Source organism: Martes martes (genome assembly GCF_963455335.1).
Source record: "Martes martes genome assembly, chromosome: 15".
Classification (NCBI taxonomy): Eukaryota; Metazoa; Chordata; class Mammalia; order Carnivora; family Mustelidae; genus Martes; species Martes martes.
The window spans coordinates 63,375,270-63,397,769 of NC_137903.1; the positions used below are offsets into that span (position 1 = coordinate 63,375,270).

The 22,500-nt window shown below is 39.5% G+C and overlaps 1 protein-coding gene across 2 annotated transcripts in view; it reads right to left on the reverse strand.

Moving 5' to 3' along the window:
- FMN2 (formin 2) overlaps positions 1 to 22,500 on the reverse strand; it is a gene marked incomplete at its 5' end in the record, with an annotated part of 369,568 nt that overhangs the window by 274,306 nt on the left and 72,762 nt on the right. For both annotated transcript variants that reach the window (XM_080825184.1, XM_080825183.1), the window contains 2 exons: positions 2,806 to 2,861; positions 11,384 to 11,516. In XM_080825184.1, coding sequence (XP_080681310.1) covers positions 2,806 to 2,861; positions 11,384 to 11,516 — 189 coding nt within the window. The remainder of the gene's footprint in view (positions 1 to 2,805; positions 2,862 to 11,383; positions 11,517 to 22,500) is intronic.

Here is a 22,500-nt window from a genome sequence, read left to right on the forward strand (position 1 = left end):
ATCTAGTGACTAAGAAGAAAAATGCAAGATGCTTTACATGAAAATAAAATCGTAGGGGTCCTTTTTTTCTTTTTTTGTTTGTTTGTTTTTTAAGAGCAGTGAGACAGTGACATTAGCAAAACTGGCACAATTGAGCATACCAAAGTTATACGAAAACTTAAAAATGTATCGGCAAACTAATGAGTCTCTCTATGTGCCTCGGAAACATATCTTGACATCTGACCCCTACAAAAGATATAGTTGAAATGTAATGGAATAACTTTTAAAATAAACTTCTCATCTACCAATCTAATGCTTTTGGCAATAGCCATTGGGCAAATGCTCATGTAAAAGGATAATTTTTTTAATCATAGTGTAGCGAACATGAGGTATAAAATCAGAGACCTATGTTCAAATCCTGGCTCTTAACCCTTCCTTAATTTTGTGACTCTAAGTAGGTGAATTACTATAAACATCTTTTTCTAAATATGAATTATAAGAGTTACTTTAAAGGACTATTATAAGAATTACATAAGATAATACAGTAAAAGAGTTATGTACACAGTAGATTGGCAATTAATTCTAGCTTCCTGTATCTCTTTGATGGCCAGTTACTTCAAGCACTTATGAAATCTATGTATATCTAAGAAAAGAACCAATCCATAAGTAAACTTATAACAAAGAAAGTAAGCGATGTCATTGTTGAGGACTTAACCTCAATTGCTTCCAATATCGTTTCCTCCCAATTAATTGTGTTTTCTAGCTTCTAGAAAGTTCACTGGCAACAAGGAAAGAAGATGTGAAATTTAAATCAATCTATTTCGCCCTTGAGTTTCTGAAGCTGTAACATTAAGCGTTTGTAAATCACCCAGGGCATCACGTTTTCTGATTATAATATATTGTACCATGGTTCACAGTTTGTGAGAAATAGAAAATTGACTATAATTTTACACACATGAATAGATATCTTGATTTTAATACACAGAGCAATGTTGTACCTGTTTATCATTTTTGATAATATAGATTATGTTTTGTTGAGGCTTTCTTCAGCATTATCATATATAACAAAAATTCAGTTACATATGCCCTGGAAATAAGAATTTAGAAAAATCTAATACCTCAGATCACAACTTAGTCATGCCTCAAAAAAAAAAAAAAAAAAAAAAAAACGCTGTGAAAATGAGAGGATATTTTGAAGGCAATATTTTTCTTAATTATTTCTGAATTTATTTCACTTTACTCTTTTTATTTTTCTTCATCTCAATCCCTGCTAGCTCATCATTACAGTTAATTAAATAACCATCAGCTGAGAACACCAACCATCTCCAAGTACCCTGACCTCACGTGGGTCTCCTGTCTGACAAAAAGCTAGGAGAACATGTTTTATGACACTACCCTTAAGAGTGTCCTTAATCTTAAAATAATGGCCAATGTAGCTACATTTCTTAATTATTATTATTATTATTATTATTATTTTAATTTAGTGAGAGAGAATGCACACAAGGTGGGAGGGCACAGAGGGAGAGAGAGTCTTTTTTTTTTTTTTTTTCTTTTGGGAGAGAAAGTCTTAAGCAGCCTTCACGCCCCACCTCAGTCTCAGGACCCCAAGATCACGACCTGAGCTGAAATCAAGAGTCAGATGCTTAACCAACTGAGACACCCAGATGCCCCAATTATTATTTTTTTAATGAAGTGTAGTTGACGTTATTAGTTTCAGATAGGTAAGATAGGTGAAGGGGATTAAGAGGCACAAACTCTAGGTAATAAAATAAATAAGCCATAGCAATGCAAAGCATAGTGTAGGTGTCAGTAATATCGTAATAACTTTATAGCTGTTTTTTTTAAAAGTAGGAGTTAGGCTTTAAAAAATAAAGCTCTTGACCAATGTTACATCCTCACTTCTCCTCCAGGGGGAGCACAACTTTTCACGAACAAGGCAGGACTGCTGCTTTTTAAAAGGGAAGCCATTTTTTAACTTGGAAACGTTCTCAAAAACGATCAGATTCTTTAATTTTACAGAGAAAAATACTATGTCCCAGATAGCTTAGTATGTTGTTACACACTATCCAGAAACAGAGCTGGGCCTAGAACCTGACGAGAGTCTTCTCTTCGACTAAACCACGCTGGAGGAGAGACTCTTCTTACTGATAATTTCTAGTACTAAGTTATTTTTGAAAGATTAGTTGGGAGAAAGTAGAAATACATTTTTTAAAAAATGGTTTTATATCCAGAAGAACAACTGCCATCCACACTTACTATTCCATATAAGTTTTTCCTTTCTTGTAGTCTTTTTTTCTTTAATGGTATTTTCACATAAGAAAAAAACAGACAATTTGGCTTTTTTAGTAACCCAAAAAAAGGTTTCTGTGGAAATTAAACAGACATTAGCTAATGTTTCATCCACCAAAGCAACTTAAGAATATGATCTGATTTTAGAAAAGCTCTGGCATTTTTTTTTTAATTTGTATCCGTGTGACTATTAGCTAAGTTAGGCACATCTCCGCGTAGTATCTGGAATGCCCACCGTTTCCTGCCGGAGCCAGCTGCCGTCAGGCTCAACCCTTTGGCCAGATAGAGAACGACGCAGCTTCTAAAAAGCCTGTACTCAGTTCCACTTCAAGGTTGATTTTCTTTGCAAGCCTGAATGGAAGAAAACATCCCCTTCCACCCGACTGGATTCCCCTGAAGGCTTAGGGAAATAAGGGCGGCCTAAGCTAGCTGGCAGACGAAAAAATATATCCGAGTCTGTCACCATTTTAAGACAAGTAAGGGAAAAAGTGAGAAAGAAAGAGAGTAGGATTCGACATCCTAATAAGCTCTTCTTACCCGCTCAACAGCATCTGAACTTTTTTTTGGAGTTTCCAAAACAGCAGACTGAGATTCTGGTTTGGAAAAGAAGAAGACAGTCAGTATCTTGAAGGAGAAAATGTCCCCCATTTCCTCAACAGAAAACAAAACTAACTAAAACATTTCTTTAACCAGAAGTACCCAAAACATCCAATTTATCTTCCAATTATACTTCTGTATTACAAGGACATGACTACTTTTCAGTATATATATCACATATAATGACTAACACTCACGTCATTATTTTTAAAATTAGAATAGCCTCATGTCCTTCTTGACACATCAACCATAAGTATTGTTCTCAATTGCCAGCTTTTATTTTGTGCCAGGAAGTACCTATTGAAACGTTCACTTATTGTATTATTCACTTAGCTAAAGTCTGTACAGCGACAGAAGCCAACTCACCAATCTTGAAAGATAGAATTCGATCATCTTACCTACCTACTGACAAATTACCTTCTAACTTCTCTAGCAAGAGGCATTAGTAATAAGTGGTTCTGAAGGCATTTCAGTTCATCACTTGAGAGCCTATGAGACTGCAAACTCATGCTGGAAAACCTAAGGGATAACCAATTCCAGGATTATTTTTTAAGCGCAGGGACAAATTTCTTCTAAGCGAAGCTTGCGTGAAAGCTTGAAAACAAAATATAAATACAGAGGGGCCTTCAGAAATCCCTGGCGCTCCGTGGACCAGAGTGTGAAAACCATTTCTCGTGTCCAGTGTTCACATCTTACAGCAGAGACACCAGAGCCACATAACATAAGCAATTGGGGGGAAGCCGGAGCCACTGCTCCCCACCCCCAACGGCACGAAGACCAGACCCTTGACCAGAAACAGCAGTCGCTCTGGAGGATCATCTAGACATTCCTGATTTAGCAGCATTTTAGTTGATACCTGTGACAAGGCTATAGAAAGAGAAAAGGTGCCCATCATTTAAATTTTATAACATGTTGTTAAATGACATTGGGAGTTTCCATTTCACTGAGATCAAAGCACCATGTCTGCTCGGGCCCACTGACCTTTCATCCGTCCACAGTCCCTGACCTCTCTGACCCCCTCTGCCTTTCCCTACCCACTCACCGTGCTGTGGCCACACGGGCCTTCTCGCTACCCTCTAACCTGCTGCCATGCTCCCTCCACAGGGTCTCGGCTGAGTGGGATACCAGCCTGCCCCCACCCCGCCCCAGCCCCGCCCAACCTTGACCCCTTCCTTAGGGCTTTGTTCCAGACTTCCCGGCACTCTTTAAGGAAGTGGCAATCCCACCCCCCGCTGGCCCTCCTCATTCCCTGTCTCTTACTTTCTCCCTAACATGGAACATCCCAGAATATACTACAGAATTCGCTTGTTTTCCTAATTGTTATCTTTCGCTACTAGAACATAAGACAGGGGTTTTTGTCCTTTTTTCCCATTATATCCCCAACATCTAGAAGAGTGCCGGGCACACAAAGGTGCTTAAAATATCCGCTGAGTCATTTTAGGAAGGAATGGAAAGAGTGACCGAAAGAATAATGAAACCACGAAAGGGGGTATCCTGGGAAGGGAGAAGGGGAGTAAGATTTTGTAAGGGGCAACGCAGCTGTCACTCTGCCTTAACTACCTCCTGCACCTCGGCTTAGGGTCTATCTTTCAAAACAAAAATCTTTGAGAAGAGCATAAAGTAGTCACTTATCAACAGATGTCACTGTGGCAACAGAATGTTAAAACTAGTGGCCTTAGAACACAAGCAGTTCCCCGGACAAGTATCTGACTTTGCCGAGGTAATGGAAAAAGGATTCTTCTTTCTTATACCAACAAATCTCTACACTGACCTGACCGCGAGAGTTAGCTGATTTTGAATAAGTATCCCAACATCAAAGCCAACCAGCAGTTAACATTAGCAAATCCAAACTCTGGAACACCTCTTTTTTTCTTAGTTACCTCCGCATCCCCAAACACAACAGATTCTAGATAAGGTCCCGCAGCTTTGTTTTGACGGGAACACTCTCCTCCCTCTTCTATTTGGGTAGTGCAGGGAGAACCCAAAGGGAGTTCTCTGCATTGGAAATACGCAGAGCGTTTCCTAGTGTTTCCCATATAGCCCTAGGCCTGGTGACCTGTCCAAAAAAGCCAAACCTCTGGGGTCTGCCGGCAGACTGCATCCAGTTTACCACCACAATGAACTAGGCAGACCCTCAGTCACTCTTCTGAATCCTCCTTCTCCCAAACTTCTCCTTTCCCTCCGTGGAATTCCACCGCCACCGAGTTGCATTCACGCCCCCAACCGCATCTCCCACTACACTCGTTTCTCGAATCAGCGTCTCACAACATCTAAGAGAAATTTACGGCAAAATGCTCTCTTCCAAATCATAAACTGAAGCACACGAGTTCTAGAGTGCCAAGATTTGACGATGAAAAAGTACAGCATAACTGGACCGCAAAACAAAGGTAAAATGAAGAGAACGAAGAGAAAAAAAAAAAAAAAGTTAAGGAGAAGGCAAGTCGGAAAGAAAAAACGAAGGCACAGGAAGGAGAGAATAAAGAGAAGCATGAGATAGGACAGAGTCGTGGGAGTAGAGAGAAAAGGACATGTTTGCAGCAAATGATAAGTAAGCTGGTTTCTGAGTGTCTGCTCAAGACTACGGTCCCGGGGCAAGTGAATCTGAGAAATCCACTTAGTTCTAACATTCTTAGAATGATCACCTCAGGGACAAACGCCCATGACACGTGTCGCCAGCGCCCTCCTCTTCCAGCATCCGGGCTTTCCGGGAATTGCCTTCCACTCAGCTCTGGAACTGACAGTTCCCATTATGTATTCACCAACCAGGATGGTTGTTTTTAAAGAGTAACCCAGTGAGAGTCCTCTCAAAGGTACATTTAAAACTGCCAACTCCTTCTCTCACCCTTTTTAAGAATTCAGAAACTACACTGTTTAAAAAAAAAAAACAAAACACAACAACAACATCACTGTGAAGCAAAGTAGGAGAAAGAACATTTCTGGCAAAACTTTAAGTGTTCTAAATAAGCGATAATCTAAAATTCTGGGCTCCCCACAGTTCCAAATATGTTTCAGAAGTGATCTCTTTATCATCACAAAATAAGTCTATGACTTGTAAAACAAAACATATCAGAGAGTTTTACATTTACAGAGAGAAATAAGATATGCCTCTCTGCTATGAATGGAAAATAAATTAAATCACCCTTTTAAAGCATTTAAAGTATGCCTTCTAAAAATGAATTAAGCAGTCTCGAGACAGTTTGACACTAAGTAAAAAGGCACTTACAGAAAATAATTGTAAAAGTTTCTTTAATGGTATATACATCAATTTGATTCAAGTCTAGTCAATTTAATTGAGAAAGAACTTATTCAACTTTGTTTAAATAGTACGACTTATGGTTAGCTGCCTAATAAATGGATGTTTTTAATTCTGGTAAGCCACGTCCCTCCATAAATGAGGATGGAGTTAAACATGTGATTTTCCTAAAAGGGCCCAACCCTATGGTCTGCTTATTTGATTATCTCACAGTATGGATATGCCCCTCATGGTCAACAAAGGATACTGACACACAAGACTGAACTTGCATGTATAAGAGAGAAATGCAAGCCAAAATTACAAAAAAAAAAAAAAAAGGAGGAGGAGGAAGAGAAGGAGGAGGAGGAGGAGGAGGAAGAATTATCTATAGGAGAAGGAGACACGGTCCATCTTTCAGTCTCTTCCAGCACATTTCATCCCTTGATCAAGTGGGAAACGGAGAAACAGAACACTATCTAACTCTTCCTGGGTTCCTTACAGAATTTCTTCATTCTCCCAACTGAATACGTGTTAAAGCATCCAGACTACTACACCTGGAAATGAGCTGATGATGCTGTTTGCATTGTATCACACGGGATCTTATGAGGAACCATCAGAAACACTTATCTTTTATATAGAAGGCCAGAAAAGTGCGTCTCTGAGACGCCGTTGCTTTTAACCTCATGCACACAGGGGATGACTATAGAATTGTCCCCACCTCCCACTTTGCTTTAAACCTGAGGAAAAATCTCCACCTACCTTTGCAAATTCCAAGCACTTCTGCGATACATTCCTGCGCCACCTGACCCTGGCTTCATTTTATTGCTCCAACCTAAATTCCTTTGATTTAATTTCCATTGTAATTCTTTTGTATAGCTTAGATATTTATATGCTGCTCAAATCTTTTCTGGAGCCAAGATGGGTGACACTGCTTTCAGCCAGCTTGTAAGCACGACTTTTAGCATTTCTATATAAAAAGTCTCTGCCACGTTTCTATCAACTCTCCTTCCACATAGTTTCCTTCTGGACTTTCTGTCCCCAGATTGCCTTCCTAAAGGCACTCCTCTTGGCCATTTACATTTTCAGAGAAAGAAAAGGGGCTTGATGTTTCTAACACACAATAAGAATGATCGATTCCCTATACACATCTAGACATCCTGCCCCTAGTCTTCATAAATTTGAAAACTGAAGTTAATTATCTTTGATTTCTGTGAATCAGTGAATAACTTTTGAAACTTGGTATTGAGCCCGGAAAATGGTCCATGGGCTGTTTCATCACACACACAAAACTCTCCCTCAAATGCTTCCATGAATGTGCTAAGTAGATATTCATTCAGATCTTTATCAACAAAAGATCTTAATTTACTGGCTTAAATATTTAAACTTATACTATGTGCCCAGAGGTCTTGAAATGTGGGGAGTCTCCAAGGAAGACAGATATGTACAAACACAAAAATTATCATGCATAAGTAATATGAATGATACAGATAAGAATAAAATGCCATGGGACTCGAAAAAAAAGAAACACAGAGGGTGCTGCATCATATAAGTAAAGAAAAACAAAGAGAGAGAAGATAAAGAGGAAACTAGATAAATGGAAAGGGTTTTTTTTTCTTATCCATGTTTCTACCACCAACTCTTGCAGAACGTCCCTTCCTGATTTCCTTTCCAACTAGCTTTATCCTTCCAGGAGGCATTCTGTAGCTTCAAAAGGTCAATGCTCACACCTCGGGCTTTTCTGTGGAGACAATGCTGACTGCAAAAGATTCCCAAGAGTCTGCAGCCCTTCTCCAGCTCACTGGCGAGGAGAGGCACCAAGGCTTCACCTTGACCTCTGCACTTCAAATCCCTATAGAGGAGGGCTGGTTCTTTCACCGTTATATGAAAGGTGGAGAAAAGCCTCTCTCAGAGAAGGAATTACAAAAATATGTAAGTCAGATGCATGAGAAATCTGCATTAGCCAGACATGTGAATTCGGAATCAATAATGAAAATGAGCTACAAGACAGAAACAAGTTTTCAGTTTTCTAAGATGTGACTGAAAATCCTTCTTCTTCAAAAAGAAACGTCATTGAACCCTTTTATTTTAAACTAAATTTGAAAGGGGCCACATGTTGCAAATACTGGTTTTAACCATGACGTCACTCCACAGCAATGTATGGCCAAAGTCATTAAGTGTACTGCAAATAGTTCATTATTAATAATTCTGTTGTCAACGTTTCACCAAATATATATATGTTAAAGCAGTAGATTCTGTATAAGGTTTTTGCTGTATTACTGACCCTCTCACTTACAACTGACTGAGTAGAAGAGAGAGAGTGGTATTGCCCGCAGAATGAGAATGGCCCATGGAGTCACAGCAGAAAAAGTTTAGAAAGTGCCATTAGACACACTGCCTGGAGCACTGGGTGTGGTGCATAAACAGTGAATCTGGGAACACTGAAAAAATTAAATTTATAATTTTTTTAAATTAAAAAATTAAAAAAAAAGAAAGTGCCATTAGATCATTTGGACAAAAGAATGCTATATAGCCATTCAGGTTTTTAACAGATCAACTGGAGAAAAACAAGTCACTACACAAAATTACCTTCTACTTACCTCCATCATCCCCTTCAAGAATGCATATTATAAAAGGATACAAGTTACTATTTTAAAAATTACTTGATCTAGCATTTTGCAAGCTACACCAAATAACAGTGAGAAAACGAAGTTAAAAAGTTCCTGGTATCAATTCCAACTGTTATCTTTTACCAAACTAAAATTTAAATTATCACTAGCTTTCCATCCAGTCCTCCTCCAGTATACAAAATCAATAATATACTTTGAAACTTTTTTAAAGAGCCTTAAAATTTTAGAGGAAAATGTTAATATTTCGAAAAAGTGGGGAAAGGCATACTAGGGAAGAAAAAAAATGAAAATATGACACTAGTCGTGATGTAAAACACTGTTAAGAGAGTGCTGTTAAGAGAGTGCTCAGCGCAACTGATCGATTCTTTTCTATCTACACCTGGCTGTTTCCTACCAAGAAGTTAACGTGTTTAACACGAATACCATAGTGCACTTAACAGAAGCAATGCTTTTAGTTGTGTGTTTTTCTTTTCAAAACTGATTATTTTCAGGTATTATCATGTTAGAACCCCTTCATCCCTGATGATATATGCGTTAAGGAACTCTACACCTTGGCCCTTGATCAACTGTACTGTGTTCCAAGAAATTCTGAGCCCTACGTGGGACAAAGTTTCCTACTCTTCTTTCTCATCTGTTGTTCATTTCAGGGAGTAGAGTCCACCTAGTGAACACTCAGCAGTGTTTCAAAAGCATCACACATTAAAAAGGGGACACATGCGGTTGGGTGTGAACCCCCCATTCTGGGCTTCCGTAGAAAGAAGAAAGGTATAAGCATCCCTTCAGACAGTGGAATAAAAAAACGGGATTATGAATGCTACATTCACTTTGGAAATGGGCCTAGAATAAAATCCTTAACACTGCGGGTCACTGCTGCTTTTAAAGGGAACTCATGAGGAAGTAATAAAGATGTCAAATAATAATAATAATGATAACAATAGCAAACAATTATACTAAGCCTGACATTGCATTCTGATTGCTAACTGTATGCTTTAACATGCATTAACTTAGATAATTTTCAAAACAGCCCTATGTGGTAGATGCTATTCTTATCGACATTCTACAGGTTAGGAAACTGAGTATAGGGATTAAGAAATTTACCCGACCTTACAAAGCTCCATGCTCTTATCTTATACTCTTTTATTACAAATCCAGATTAATGACTTTCTCTCTACAAACCCATGAGGAAAAAAAATTTTTTTAACGTTTTTAGATGTATTAATTTATTTGAGAGAGAGAGAGACAGTGGGGGCAGGATCAGAGGGAAAGGGAGAGAAAGGACCTCAGACTCCCTGCTGAGTGTGGAGCCCAACTCGGGGCTCGATCTCATGACCCTGAGATCAGGACCTGAGCCGAAACCAAGAGTCAGACGCTTAACCGACTGAGCCACCGAGGCGCCCCAAAAAATAAAAATTAGTAACTCTAACACTCGTGCTACTATTGAGGAAAACTTGGTGAGGGGTACACTTCTGAACAGCAATAATGCTCTTCAATGCACTCTCCACTTCTAGTCGGTCCACTGAGAAGTCAAGAGTTTATTATACCCAACAGAAAAACTTTTTTAAAAAAGAAATTAGGGGTGCCTGGGTGGCTCAGTGGGTTAAAGCCTCTGCCTTCAGCTCAGGTCATGATCCCGGGGTCCTGGTATCGAGCCCCACATCGGGCTCTCTGCTCAGCGGGGAGCCTGCTTCCTCCTCTCTCTCTCTCTGACTGCCTCTCTGCCTACTTGTGATCTGTCTGTCAAATAAATAAATAAAAATAAATAAAATAAAAAAAATCTTTAAGAAAAAAAATATTAAACAACCAAATTTCACAAAACATGATTACACAAATAAGATTCTTAATTCCTTAGACAAACACAAAGCGTTTTCCCACGTTCAGTCTTCATATAAAGCTGATATTAATCTCACGCTATCTTCCAAGCCGATAACGCAAAATACTTGAAGACAACAAAAGATGCAAAGAGAAAAACAACCAAAAAGAAAAATTTTTAAAAAGACTAACTACATCTGAACACTGTACAGGTTTGGAAAAATTACTTAAAATTTTGTTCAATGAAACTTTTATCTCTGTGTCCCCATTATCTCTGAAGGTAAAGAAGAGGATCAAGGAAAGCACAAGGAAGGGCGCCTGGGTGGCTCAGTGGGTTGAGCCTCTGCCTTTGGCTCGGGTCATGATCTTAGGGTCCTGGGATCGAGCCCCGCATCAGGCTCTCTGCTCAGCAGGGAGCCTGCTTCCCCCCTCTCTCTCTCTCTCTCTGCCTCTCTGCCTACTTGTGATCTCTCTCTGTCAAATAAATAAATAAAATCTTTAAAAAAAAAAAAAAAAGGAAAGCAGTAAGGGAAGAGAGTCAGAGTGGAGAAGTAAGGTGGACACCACCTTTGAAAGCAACAGACAGAAATTTCCTTTTGTCGTTCTCAGTCCACACAGGGTGCGTGACTCCTGTCATCTCAGGCAGTGGGTAGAGCTCACCACCTGAAGTGGTAGTTCACAAATCTGCCTCTACACAATAATAACTGGGTAATCCCAGTGTTCCCTTCCCTAAAATTCTGACTCAGCAGCCTTGAAGGTGGAGCGTAACAATTTTCAATGTAACGACTCCAGCGGTTGTACGTGGGACAGCTGCAGATCGTAACCCGAGAAACTGCCCCCGGGGTCGCACCTGTTTCAGCATCCTTCGGCCCGTGTTCTTCATCAGGAGGCTTCGATGGGGCTCGCCTGGGAAACTGTCCTTCCGTGTAGTCCAGTGAGTGAGTGGGCTGGCTGACCGCAGCCCAGGTGTAAAGTTGATCTTGCTGTAGTAATAAATAAATAAATAAATAAATAAATAAATGTAGAGCTATTTTAATTCAGTTACTAAAAAAACAAAGTTTTTGGATCACTGCACTACAACGTCATTTCTATCACATATATGCACACACATGTCTATCATACATGTATACACACATATGTGGGAGTGTTGCATATACACATATATAAAACATTAAAACAGCACTGCATACTACCTGATGTAGACTCAAACATTCTTTCACAGAGTCATTTCACTTTCATGACTATACTTGTCTCAACTTTTTTTTTTTTCTTAAAGATTTCATTTTTTTATTTGACAGAGAGAGACACAGCGCGAGAGGGAACACAAGCAGGGGGAGTCGGAGAGGGAGAAGCAGGCTTCCTGCAGAGCAGGGATCCCGCTGTGGGGCTCGATCCCAGAACCCGGGGATCATGACCTGAGCCGAAGGCAGACCCTTAACGACTGGGCCACCCAGGTGCCCCTCAACTTCTTTTCCATAGCAAAATCTAAGTCCTTCTTCAGAGGTAGAGATGCCATGCGAGGCTGCAGAAATCATAAGATCAGAAAGTCCAGACGTCCGATCGGAACCCTCCCTGAACTTGTGTGTTTAAGACATTTGAATATCATGTCCCTTTAAAGTTGGTGTAAACACTTGTAGCAAAGTCAAAGGACAGGCCGTACTTGAGCACCAGGGGACAACAACAGCTTCCTTGCCCTCAACAACAAAAAGCCTAGGAAACCAACTTATCTCGGGTCCAGGCTGGGGACTGGTTAGGATTGAAACCATGAAAAAGCAAATGAACCTGCCAAGAATAAAAGAATTGGACAGGGATCGTCTGGCAAAGAAAGTGCTTCCCAGCCGCAGACCGACAGAATCTGGACGGAATGAGAAGGCGGCTCAAAATTACACCTAGTGTCAGGGAGGAAAGTGGGAATCTCACAAAGGAGGCCACTCTGAGGCTTATGAACACCTTGGAAAACTGCTCCTTAGGATTTCGGAATAACACGTTGAACCATTTTAGGATGTATGCACTCAGTATGTGCAAGCCCCCAGTCTCTCTGGGACACTTTCTTTACTTAGAATATTTCCCCACAGCTTTTGATCAACATAAAGTAAAGCAAAGAAAACAACAGTATGGTAGAGGTTGAGAACAAATCAAAAACAAAACAAAACAAAATATCTATATGTACATCATAATCACCATGTTGAGGCTATAGATTAAACAGGGTTAATCAAGGACAAGCATTGCTATTTCCATCATGTGTTTAATAAATTAGTCTACAAAATTCACAAACTATCACTCAGCGTAGATAGTAAGATACAACACGTCTGTAGACTTAAGCTTTGCCGTTAGGGACGTTGGTCCTGTTTGACAATTCAGACTCCGGGGATTGGTTTCTATCAATAAGAAAGGGTCGGGGCGCCTGGGTGGCTCAGTGGGTTAAACCTCTGCCTCGGGTCATGATCTCAGGGTCCTGGGATCGAGCCCCACATCGGGCTCTCTGCTCAGCAGGGAGCCCGCTTCCTCCTCTCTCTCTGCCTACTTGTGATCTCTGTCTGTCAAATAAATAAATTAAAACAAACAAATAAATAAATAAATAAGAAAGGGTCACACTGCAGAGCTGGGCAAGCATTTCAGCTATCCATACCTCCTTCAACTATTCATACCTTGATCAATGCCAAAGGCTTTGCTATGTAGCATAGTGAATGTCAGAAATAGCTTCTCACTGCTGAAATTAGTAGTTTAATTAAAGTGATGTGAGAAATAAGCTCTCCCTAGTGAAACTACAGTAATTCAGTTTATGAGGATTGGCAAAAATGCCAGAGGATATCCTCATCCCCACAGGAACAGAATAAGACTCGGGTGAGGGACGGTGTCAAGGCTGGATGCCCTGACAGGACACCATCCAGCCACCGCGTCAGAAGAATGTCTCCTTTCCTGTTGCCAACCACCAGGCACAGATTCCTGCCTCTTTCGTGTCTGCAACACACGAACGTTTCACGGAAAGTGGAGTCAAACGCCTCCCCGGGAGGCAAGCTACGCCCTGGCTGACAAAGGAACTCTTGCCTAGGGAGCTCCGCCATCCTAGCAACAGACCCTCAGCCTCAAATTTGGCGCCACATAACAAAAGGCCTCAACAGTCAAGGGGATAAACAGTTTCATTTCGGATTTCACAATCCGCCAAAATACAAAGTATGCTAAAAGCACTTTATAAACCTCAAATAAAAAATAACAACAATAAATTCTGGTCAGTCCTCTAGTTCTTTTAGCCAGACCCCAGGACCATAGCACGTCACAATGCCGCAATGGTCATCTCAAAATTGCTCCTTCAAAGCATGGAGAAATTAAGCAAAACACAAATTTCTTTCAAGGCTTTTTAATACCTACAGATGCCAACTCTTCAACCTATCGTTTACATTTTTCTATATGACTTTCTCCCCTCTCCCAAATTCATTTCTCCATGTTCCCTCAGTCAAGCTTCACTCCACTCAATGCCTCCCCAGTTCTGCCACCTCATGGAATCGAACCCCTCAGGGAAAGACTAGCTGAAGTCCCGCCTCACCTGGGCCGCTCCTGCCTCAGAACACTGATACAGAACCTGCCACCCCTCATTTTGAGGAGCAATGATATGCCACCCAGGTTAGTGGCTTCCCATTTTCCTGAGTGCATCTGATCTTTCCCCAGATGGACCGAGAACTCCTTTACCACATGAAGTATGTACACAGGTCCTATGAATCTCCCCTAGCACTTGACGATATGACAATGACTACTCGATGTGACAATGACTACTCGTGATGATAACCCTACTTGTCTACTGGATTAACAGAATTACCAGACACAAAAGAAATAAAACGAGGGCTTGTCAATATGAGCCGGGCAGTAGCTGGTAATCTCATTTTCCTTCATTTACTCAACAGGGTACTGAAAAGGTATTTTGAGGCTATCAGATGGAAAAGAAAGCCATTAAGTCACCGGTTCTACCTACCCTATCAGCAATTATGCAATATAAAGAAAAATAGGGAGTTGATGAAGCGCCTAAGATATTATCAGTGCGGCACCATAGACAAATCTCTTAGCTTTATGAGGTCTTGATGTTCTCAGCAGTAAATCAGGAAAAATGCCTACCTCAGTCTTTTTTATAGGGTTGGCATGAAGCCGGAGCAAATACTATGTGGAAAGAGCTATGAAAATGACATGCTGTTATTCAAAAATAACACATCATGAGTACTACTTGTTTTGACTTTTTAAAGTCTATGTTTGATTAGGACATTTCTTGTATTTAAAAAATTCTTTCAAGAGGAATTCAAAATTGTCATCATATGTACATATCAAGATACAGAACTCGCACTACATCTTTGCTTTATGACGGGAAGCCCATTCAGCAAACTCTGGTCTCCAGAGTTGTCTTGGCATTTGCACTGATTGTTCCTAAATTTTTAATTTAATTAATGATTGCTCTGTGGTCTTTCCTCAACCATCCACGAATGTCTTTTTTTCTGTTGTTATTTTTTTCTAACGTTTCAGAAATATATTTGTTATTTTACCAAATAGGCTTATAAGCCCCTCACTCCAACTACCATATCCTGTAACCCCCCTTCCCCCCAGAATATTGTTCTGTACACACAGCAGACACACCATGAGTATTAAGGAACTACAAAGGTCAAGAGCAATAAAAAAAATTTTTTTTGACAAATCAAATCATAATTTTATATCTGGGTTAAAACAGGATTATGTTCCCATGACACTACTCCCACTCCTTTAAATTCCTGAAATCTGTTTGACTTTTGTTGAACTGGATCATTTCTTCCTGTTAAAGAAAACAAATATAAGCTTTCCACCATGGGCAGATCAGAAGATTTAAAATCACACACTAAAAGTGACATAAATAGGCCATAAGCCCAATATCTCAAAAAAAAAAAAAAAAGGACAGTTACGTTTGGCAGATATTTAATAATAACCCCAAAATAACTCAGAGCTATAACCCATAGTTTGTTTTAGAGAACCCACTGTAAAATATAATGGTCAGTTACACAGTCTAAGAATGCTTCATTGAGATTTTTCAAGTCAAAGTGAGGATTTAGTTATCACCTTAAAATGTGAGGTTAATATTTTTCTGATAGTGCGTTATGCAAGAAAATTTCATTGCCCATTAATCTGTGTGTTAAAGTACAATCTAAACTATTCTCGGAGAGGAAGTATTGCCCCACCCGTCAGTATTCCTAGAACTCATCAATGGGATGTCCACACATGTGAGAATAAATCTTACTTCGGGGTTCCTCACTTCCTCAGAAACCCTCAGCACTGCCCACGCTCAAGTGTCCACCAGGCTAATAAATCCGTATTTGAGTGGTAAAATATAGATATTCCAGGAAGTACAACCCCCCATCAAATATCAGAAGTTTGACCGAGGGTGAACATATGTTTTCAAATTAGTGTTTGAGTTTTCCTTGAGTTAATACCCACAGCAGAATACTGGATCGCATGGTAATACTATTTTTTATCTCTTGAGGAAGCTCCACATGGTTTTCGACAGTAGTTGCATCAACTTGCGTTCCCACCACAGTGTACAGGGTAACATTTTCTCCACATCCTCTCCAACATTTGTTATTTCTTGTCTTTTTGCTGTTAGCCATTAGGACCAGTGTGGGGTGTTATTTCACTGTAGTCTGGACTTGCATTTCCCGGATGATTAATGATGTTGAGAATCATTTCTTTCTGCTGGCCATCTGTTATGTCTCTTTGGAAAAATGTCTATTCAGGTCCTCTGTTCCTATGTTCATTGCAACATTATTTACAAGTGGCAAGATATAGACACAGCTGAAGAGTCCATCAACAGATGAACAGATGAAGAAGGCGTGGGGCACGTGCCCCCCCCCCCACACACACACAGCCACACACATACAGACACACTGGATTATTACTCGGCCATGAAAAAGAATGGGATCTTGTCACTTGTAACACAGACGGACTTATTACGCTAAGTGAAATACATCAGAGAAAAACAAATACTATACGATTTCACTTATACATGGGATCTAAAAAGAAAAACAAACAAGAAAACAAACAAGAGAGGGGCGCCTGGCTAGCTCATACGGTTCAGTTTCCACTCAGGTTATGACCTAAGGGTCCCGGGAGAGGGCCCCGCATCAGGCTCCCTGTTCAGTGATGAGTCTGCCTCTCCTTTTCCCTCTGTGATCTCTCTCACTTTCGTTCTCTCAAATAAATAAATAAAATCTTAAGAAAGAAAGAGAGAGAGAGAGAGGAAGGAGGGAAGGAAGGAATAAATAAACAAGAGATACAGACTTATAAATACAGAGAACTGGTAGTTGCCAGAAGGGATATAGGAGAAATAGGTGAAGAGGATTCAAGAGGTACTAACCTCCAGTTACAAAACAGGGAAGTCAGGAAGACGAAAAGTCCAGGACAGGAAATTAGAGTCAATAATACTGATAACATTGTACAGTGACAGATGGTACCTATATTTATTGTGGTGAACAGTGTATACAATTTTATTTATTTATTTTACAGAGGGAGAGGGATCGACAGTGAGGGGAGGGGGAGAGAGAGAGAACCTCAAGCAGACCCCTGCTGAGCGTGGAGCCCCATGTGGCGCTCAATTCCAGGATCCTGAGATCATGGCCTGAGCCGAAATCAAGAGTCGGCCACTTAGCCAACTGTGTTATGCATCTGAAACTTTACAACACTGTATGTCAATTATCCATAAACAATATTTTTAAGCTTGACTGAGGGAGAAAACAACAGCAGCAAAGTATGCCCCTCATCCATTTCTTCACATATATTCCAGTCCCCCACCGAGTGCACAGATAAAATCTACCTCCAGCCACCCAAGGGCCCTTTAACCTCTACCTGGATCTACCGGCCTCAAAAGTTCCTTCACCTGCAAGCCGTGCCTGGATGTGACACTAAGAAAGAGAGACTGCGATGTCCATTAAAAGAAGACAGCTGAAAATATTCATCCCGTCGCACAATATTTTCTACAGGAGAGTTCTGAAGATAATTTTATTCCCAATCTTGGAATTTTATAGCTTAACCAAAAAAATTAAATATTTAGATGGCATCTTGAGTTTATTTGTACTTTTTCCATCTTATGCACCACTGTGTTAGCCAAATTTGTTTATTGTTTTGGCTATTAAAAAACTTAAGTACATGGCCCACCTGCCCCATGTTTCAGAATTCCAGAATATGTGTTTCTTATCAGCCTCTTTCCTGGCTCCATTTTATTCTTTGTCTTTTTTTCTTTTTCTTTTTCTTTCCACTGGCAGCTAATTTTTTAAATGATACCTTTGTTTTCTTACTAATCATTGTAATTAATTTTGTCATAAGCCAGCAATAAATTATAATTAGCAGTAGATGAATGATGAAAGATCCATTTATATGCCTATTTTAGCTCATTTGAACTTTTTATTTCATGACTGTCATAAAAAACGTAGATCTATGATAGTAGACCAAATTGTACTCTTAATATTTTGGCTTGCATTGACAATTTAATTATAAAACCACAAAAATAAAAACCAATAACACAACTATATAGAATTGCTCTGGGGTAGGAGAAATGAGAAAAATAAAACCTCATCAGTACCACACATGACAGCATGCCCTGGGTATATTATTGTCTATACTGAACATCTTCTGTAGCTATAATCATAGTGCACATGCTTTCCTCTAGATTTCTTTAAATCATTGCATCATCGTCACACTTAGATTTCCGCCACAGTCTTGACACAATTAACATTATATTATACTCACTTAATCAACTCTAAACAGAACATGTGAATGTGATTGCTCAAAGCATCCCTGGCTGGCATTTAAATCAGAAGTTATAAACCTAGAAGGGTATACAAAAAAGACAAATACAAAAGAATAATAAGGGTAACATCCAAAAGACAATCTATAGAAGAGCTGAAGTCGTTGAAAATGTTTCAGGATAATATAAAGGGTTATTTTCTTAGCTATGGAAAAACATTCCATGCTGATCAATTGGAAAAACAAATATTATTAAAATGTCTACACTACCCAAAGCAATCTACACATTTAATGCGATCCCTACCAAAATACTGCCAGCATTTTTACAGAGCTAGAACAGCCCTAAAATTTCTATGGAACCAAGAAAGACCCTGAATAACCAAAGCAGTCTTGAAAAAGTAAAGCAAAGCTGCAGGCATCACAAGTCCAGACATCAAGATACATTACAAAGCAGTAGTGATCAAAACAGTATGGTACTGGCACAAAAATAGACACCTAGAAAGATAGAACAGAACAGAAAACCCAGAAGTGAACCCACAATTATATGTTCAATTGATGTTTGACAAAACAGGAAAGAATACCCCACAGGAAAAAGACTGTCTCTTCGACAAGTGGTGTTGGGAAAACTGGAGAGCAACATGCAAAAGAAGGAAACCTGACCACTTTCTTAGCCCATGCACAAAAATAAATTCAAAGTGGATTAAAGACCTACATGTGAGACCAGAAAACATAAAAATCCTGGTAAAGAACACTGGTGGCAACCTCGTTGACATTAGCTGTAGCAATTTCCCTTTACAGAGGTGTCCTGAGACAAGGGAAACAAAATAAAAAATAAACTATTGGGACTACATCAAAAACTTCTGCACAGGGAAGAAAACAATCAGCTCAACAAGAAGGCAACCTACAGAATGGGAGGAGGTATTTGCAAATGACATATCTAATAAAATATAGAAAGAACTTATAGAAGTCAACACCAAGAAAACAAACAATCCAATGAAAAAATGGACAGAAGACATAAACTGACATTTTTAAAAAAAAAAGACCTACAGATGGCCAATAGGCACAGGAAAAATGTTCAACATTACTGATCCTCGGGGAAAATACAAATCAAAACCACAATGAGATAGCGCCTCACTCCTGTAAGAGTAGCTAAAAACAACACAAGAAACAACAGGTGTGACAAGGATGTGGACAAAAAGTATCCCTTTCCATCGTTGGTGGAAATGCAAACTGAAAAACAATATGGAGGTTCCTCAAAAAGTTAGATTTTATTTTTTTGAAGATTTTTATTTATTTGAGACAGAGAGAGACAGAGCACAAGCAAAGGGAAGGGCAGGCAGAGGGCAAAGCAGGCTCCCTGCTGAGCAAGGAGCCCAATGTGGGACTCAATCCCAAAACCCTAGGATCATGATCTGAGCCAAAGGCAGATGCTTAACTGACTGAGCCACCCAAGCGTCCCTACAAACTAGATTTTAGACCAAAGACTATAACAAGAGACGAAGAAGGGCATTATATCATAATAAGGGGTCTATCCATCAAGAAGATCTAAGAATTGTAAATATTTATGTTCTCCACTTAGGACATCCAAATATATAAATTAATAATAAACATAAAGAAACTCATTCATAATAACACAATAATAGTAGGCGACGTTAACAAACCCCCTTACAGCCAAAAGACAGACCATCTAAGCAGAAAATCAACAAGGAAACAAGGGCTTTGAATGACACACTGGATCAGAGGGACTTAACAGATAAATTCAGAACATTTCATCCTAAAGCAGCAGAATACACATTTTTTTCCAAGTGCACATGGAACATTTTCCAGAATATCACATACTGGGTCACAAATCAATCCTCAACAAATACAGAAAGGTCACAATCATACCATGCATATTTTCAGACCACAACGCTATGAAATGAAGTCAACCACGAGAAAAAAATTGGGATAACCACAAATCCTACTAAAGAATGGATTAAGCAGGAAATTAAAGAAGAAATTTTTAAAAATACATGGAAACAAATGAAAATGAAGATATCACAATCCAAAAATTTGGGATGCAGCAAAGGCAGTCCTAAGAGGGAACTATATTGCGCTAAAGGCCTTCCTCAAGAAACAAGAAAAGTCTCAAGTACACAAACTAGCTTTACACCTAAAGGAGCTAGAAAAGAAAGAGCGAATAAAGCCTAAAGCCAGTAGAAGAAAGGAAATAAGATTAGAGCAGAAATAAAGGATACAGAAACAAAACAAACAAATCTGTTAGTAGAACAGATTAATGAAACTAAGAGCTGGATCTTCAAAAGAATTAACAAAATTGATAAACTCCTAGCCAGAACAATCAAAAAGAAAAGAGAAAGGACCCAAATAAGTAAAATCACGAATGAGAGAGGAGATCACAACCAACACAACAGAAATACAAACAATAAGACAGTACTATGAAAAATCATATGCCAACAACTGAGCAATCCCTTGAAGAAATGGACAAATTCCTAGAAACCTACAAATTATCAAAACTGAAATGGGAAGAAATAGAAAATTGTAAGAGACCCATAACCAGCAAAGAAATCCAATTAGTCATCAAAAATCTCCCAAAATACAAAAGTCCTGGACCAGATGGCTTCCCAGGGGAATTCTACCAGACATTTAAGAGACAGCACTCATTCTTCTCAAACTGTTCCAAAAAATAGAAGTGGGAGGAAAACTTCCAAACTGCTGCTACGAAGCCAGCATCACCTTGATTCCAAAATCAAACAAAGACCCCACTAAAAAGGAGAATTATAGGTCAATATCCCAGATAAACATGAATGCAATAATTCTCAAAATACGAGCAAATCGAATCCAACAGGACACTAAAAGAATTATTCACCACGATCAAGTGGGATTTATTCCTGGTCTGCAGGGTTGGTTCAATATTAGCAAATCAATGCATGTGATACCACACTAAGAAAAGAGGATACGAACCATGTGATCCTGTCAGCAGATGCTGTAAAAGCACTTGACAAAATACAGTGTCCTGCCTTGATACAAACGCTCCACAGAGTGGGGACAGATGGAATAATCCAACACATAAAGGCCATACGCAGAAGACCCACAGCTAATACCATCCTCAAAAGGGAAAAATTGAGAACCTTTCCCCTTCGGTCAGGAACAAGACAGGGATGTCCACTCTTACCATCACTATTTAACATAGTACTGGAAGTCTTAGCCTCAGCAATCAGACAACAAAAGAAACAAAAGGCATCCAAATTAGCAAGGAAGTGGTCAGACTTCCACCTTCTGCAGACGACATGATACTCAATGTAGAAAACTTGAAAGACTCCACCAAAACACTGCTAGGATGACACAGGAATTCATCATAATTGCAGGATATAATATCAACGTGCAAAATCTGTTGCATTTATGGGGCGCCTGGGTGGCTCAGTGGGTTAAAGCCTCTGCCTTCACCTCAGGGTGTGATACCAGGGTCCTGGGATCGAGCCCCGCATTGGGCTCTCTGCTCAGCGGGGAGCCTGCTTCCCTTCCTCTCTCTCTGCTTTTGATCTCTGTCAAGTAAATAAAATCCTTTTAAAAAAAATCTGTTTCATTTTAATACACCAATAACGAAGTAGCGAAAGACAAATCAAGCAATCAATCCCATGTGCAATTGCACCAAAACCAGTGAGATACCTAGGGAATAAACCTAACTAGTAAAGTTAAAGATCTGTACTCTGAAAACTATAGAACACTTATGAAAGAAATGGAAGAGGACACAAAGGAACGGAAAAACATTCCATGCTCCTGGTTTGGATGAACAAATGTTGTTAAAATGTCTATCTTACCCAAAGCAATCTACACATTTCATGCAATCCCTATGAAAATAACATCATCATTTTTTACAGAGCTAGAACAATCCCAAAATTTGTGTGGAACCAGAAAGACCTCAAAAGCTAAAGCAATTCTGAAAAAAGAAATCAAAACTGGAGGCATCATGATTCCAGATTTCAAGCTTTATTACAAAGCTGTAGTCATCAAGACACTATGGATTGGGACAAAAACAGACACACAGATCAATGGAACAGGATAGAAAACCCAGAAATGAGCCCACAATTATATGGCCAACTAATCTTCAACAAAGCAGGAAAGAATGTCCAATGGAAAAATGTCTCTTCAACAAATGGTGTTGAGAAAATTGGACAGCAACATGCAGAAGAATGAAACTGGACCATTTTCTTACACCACACA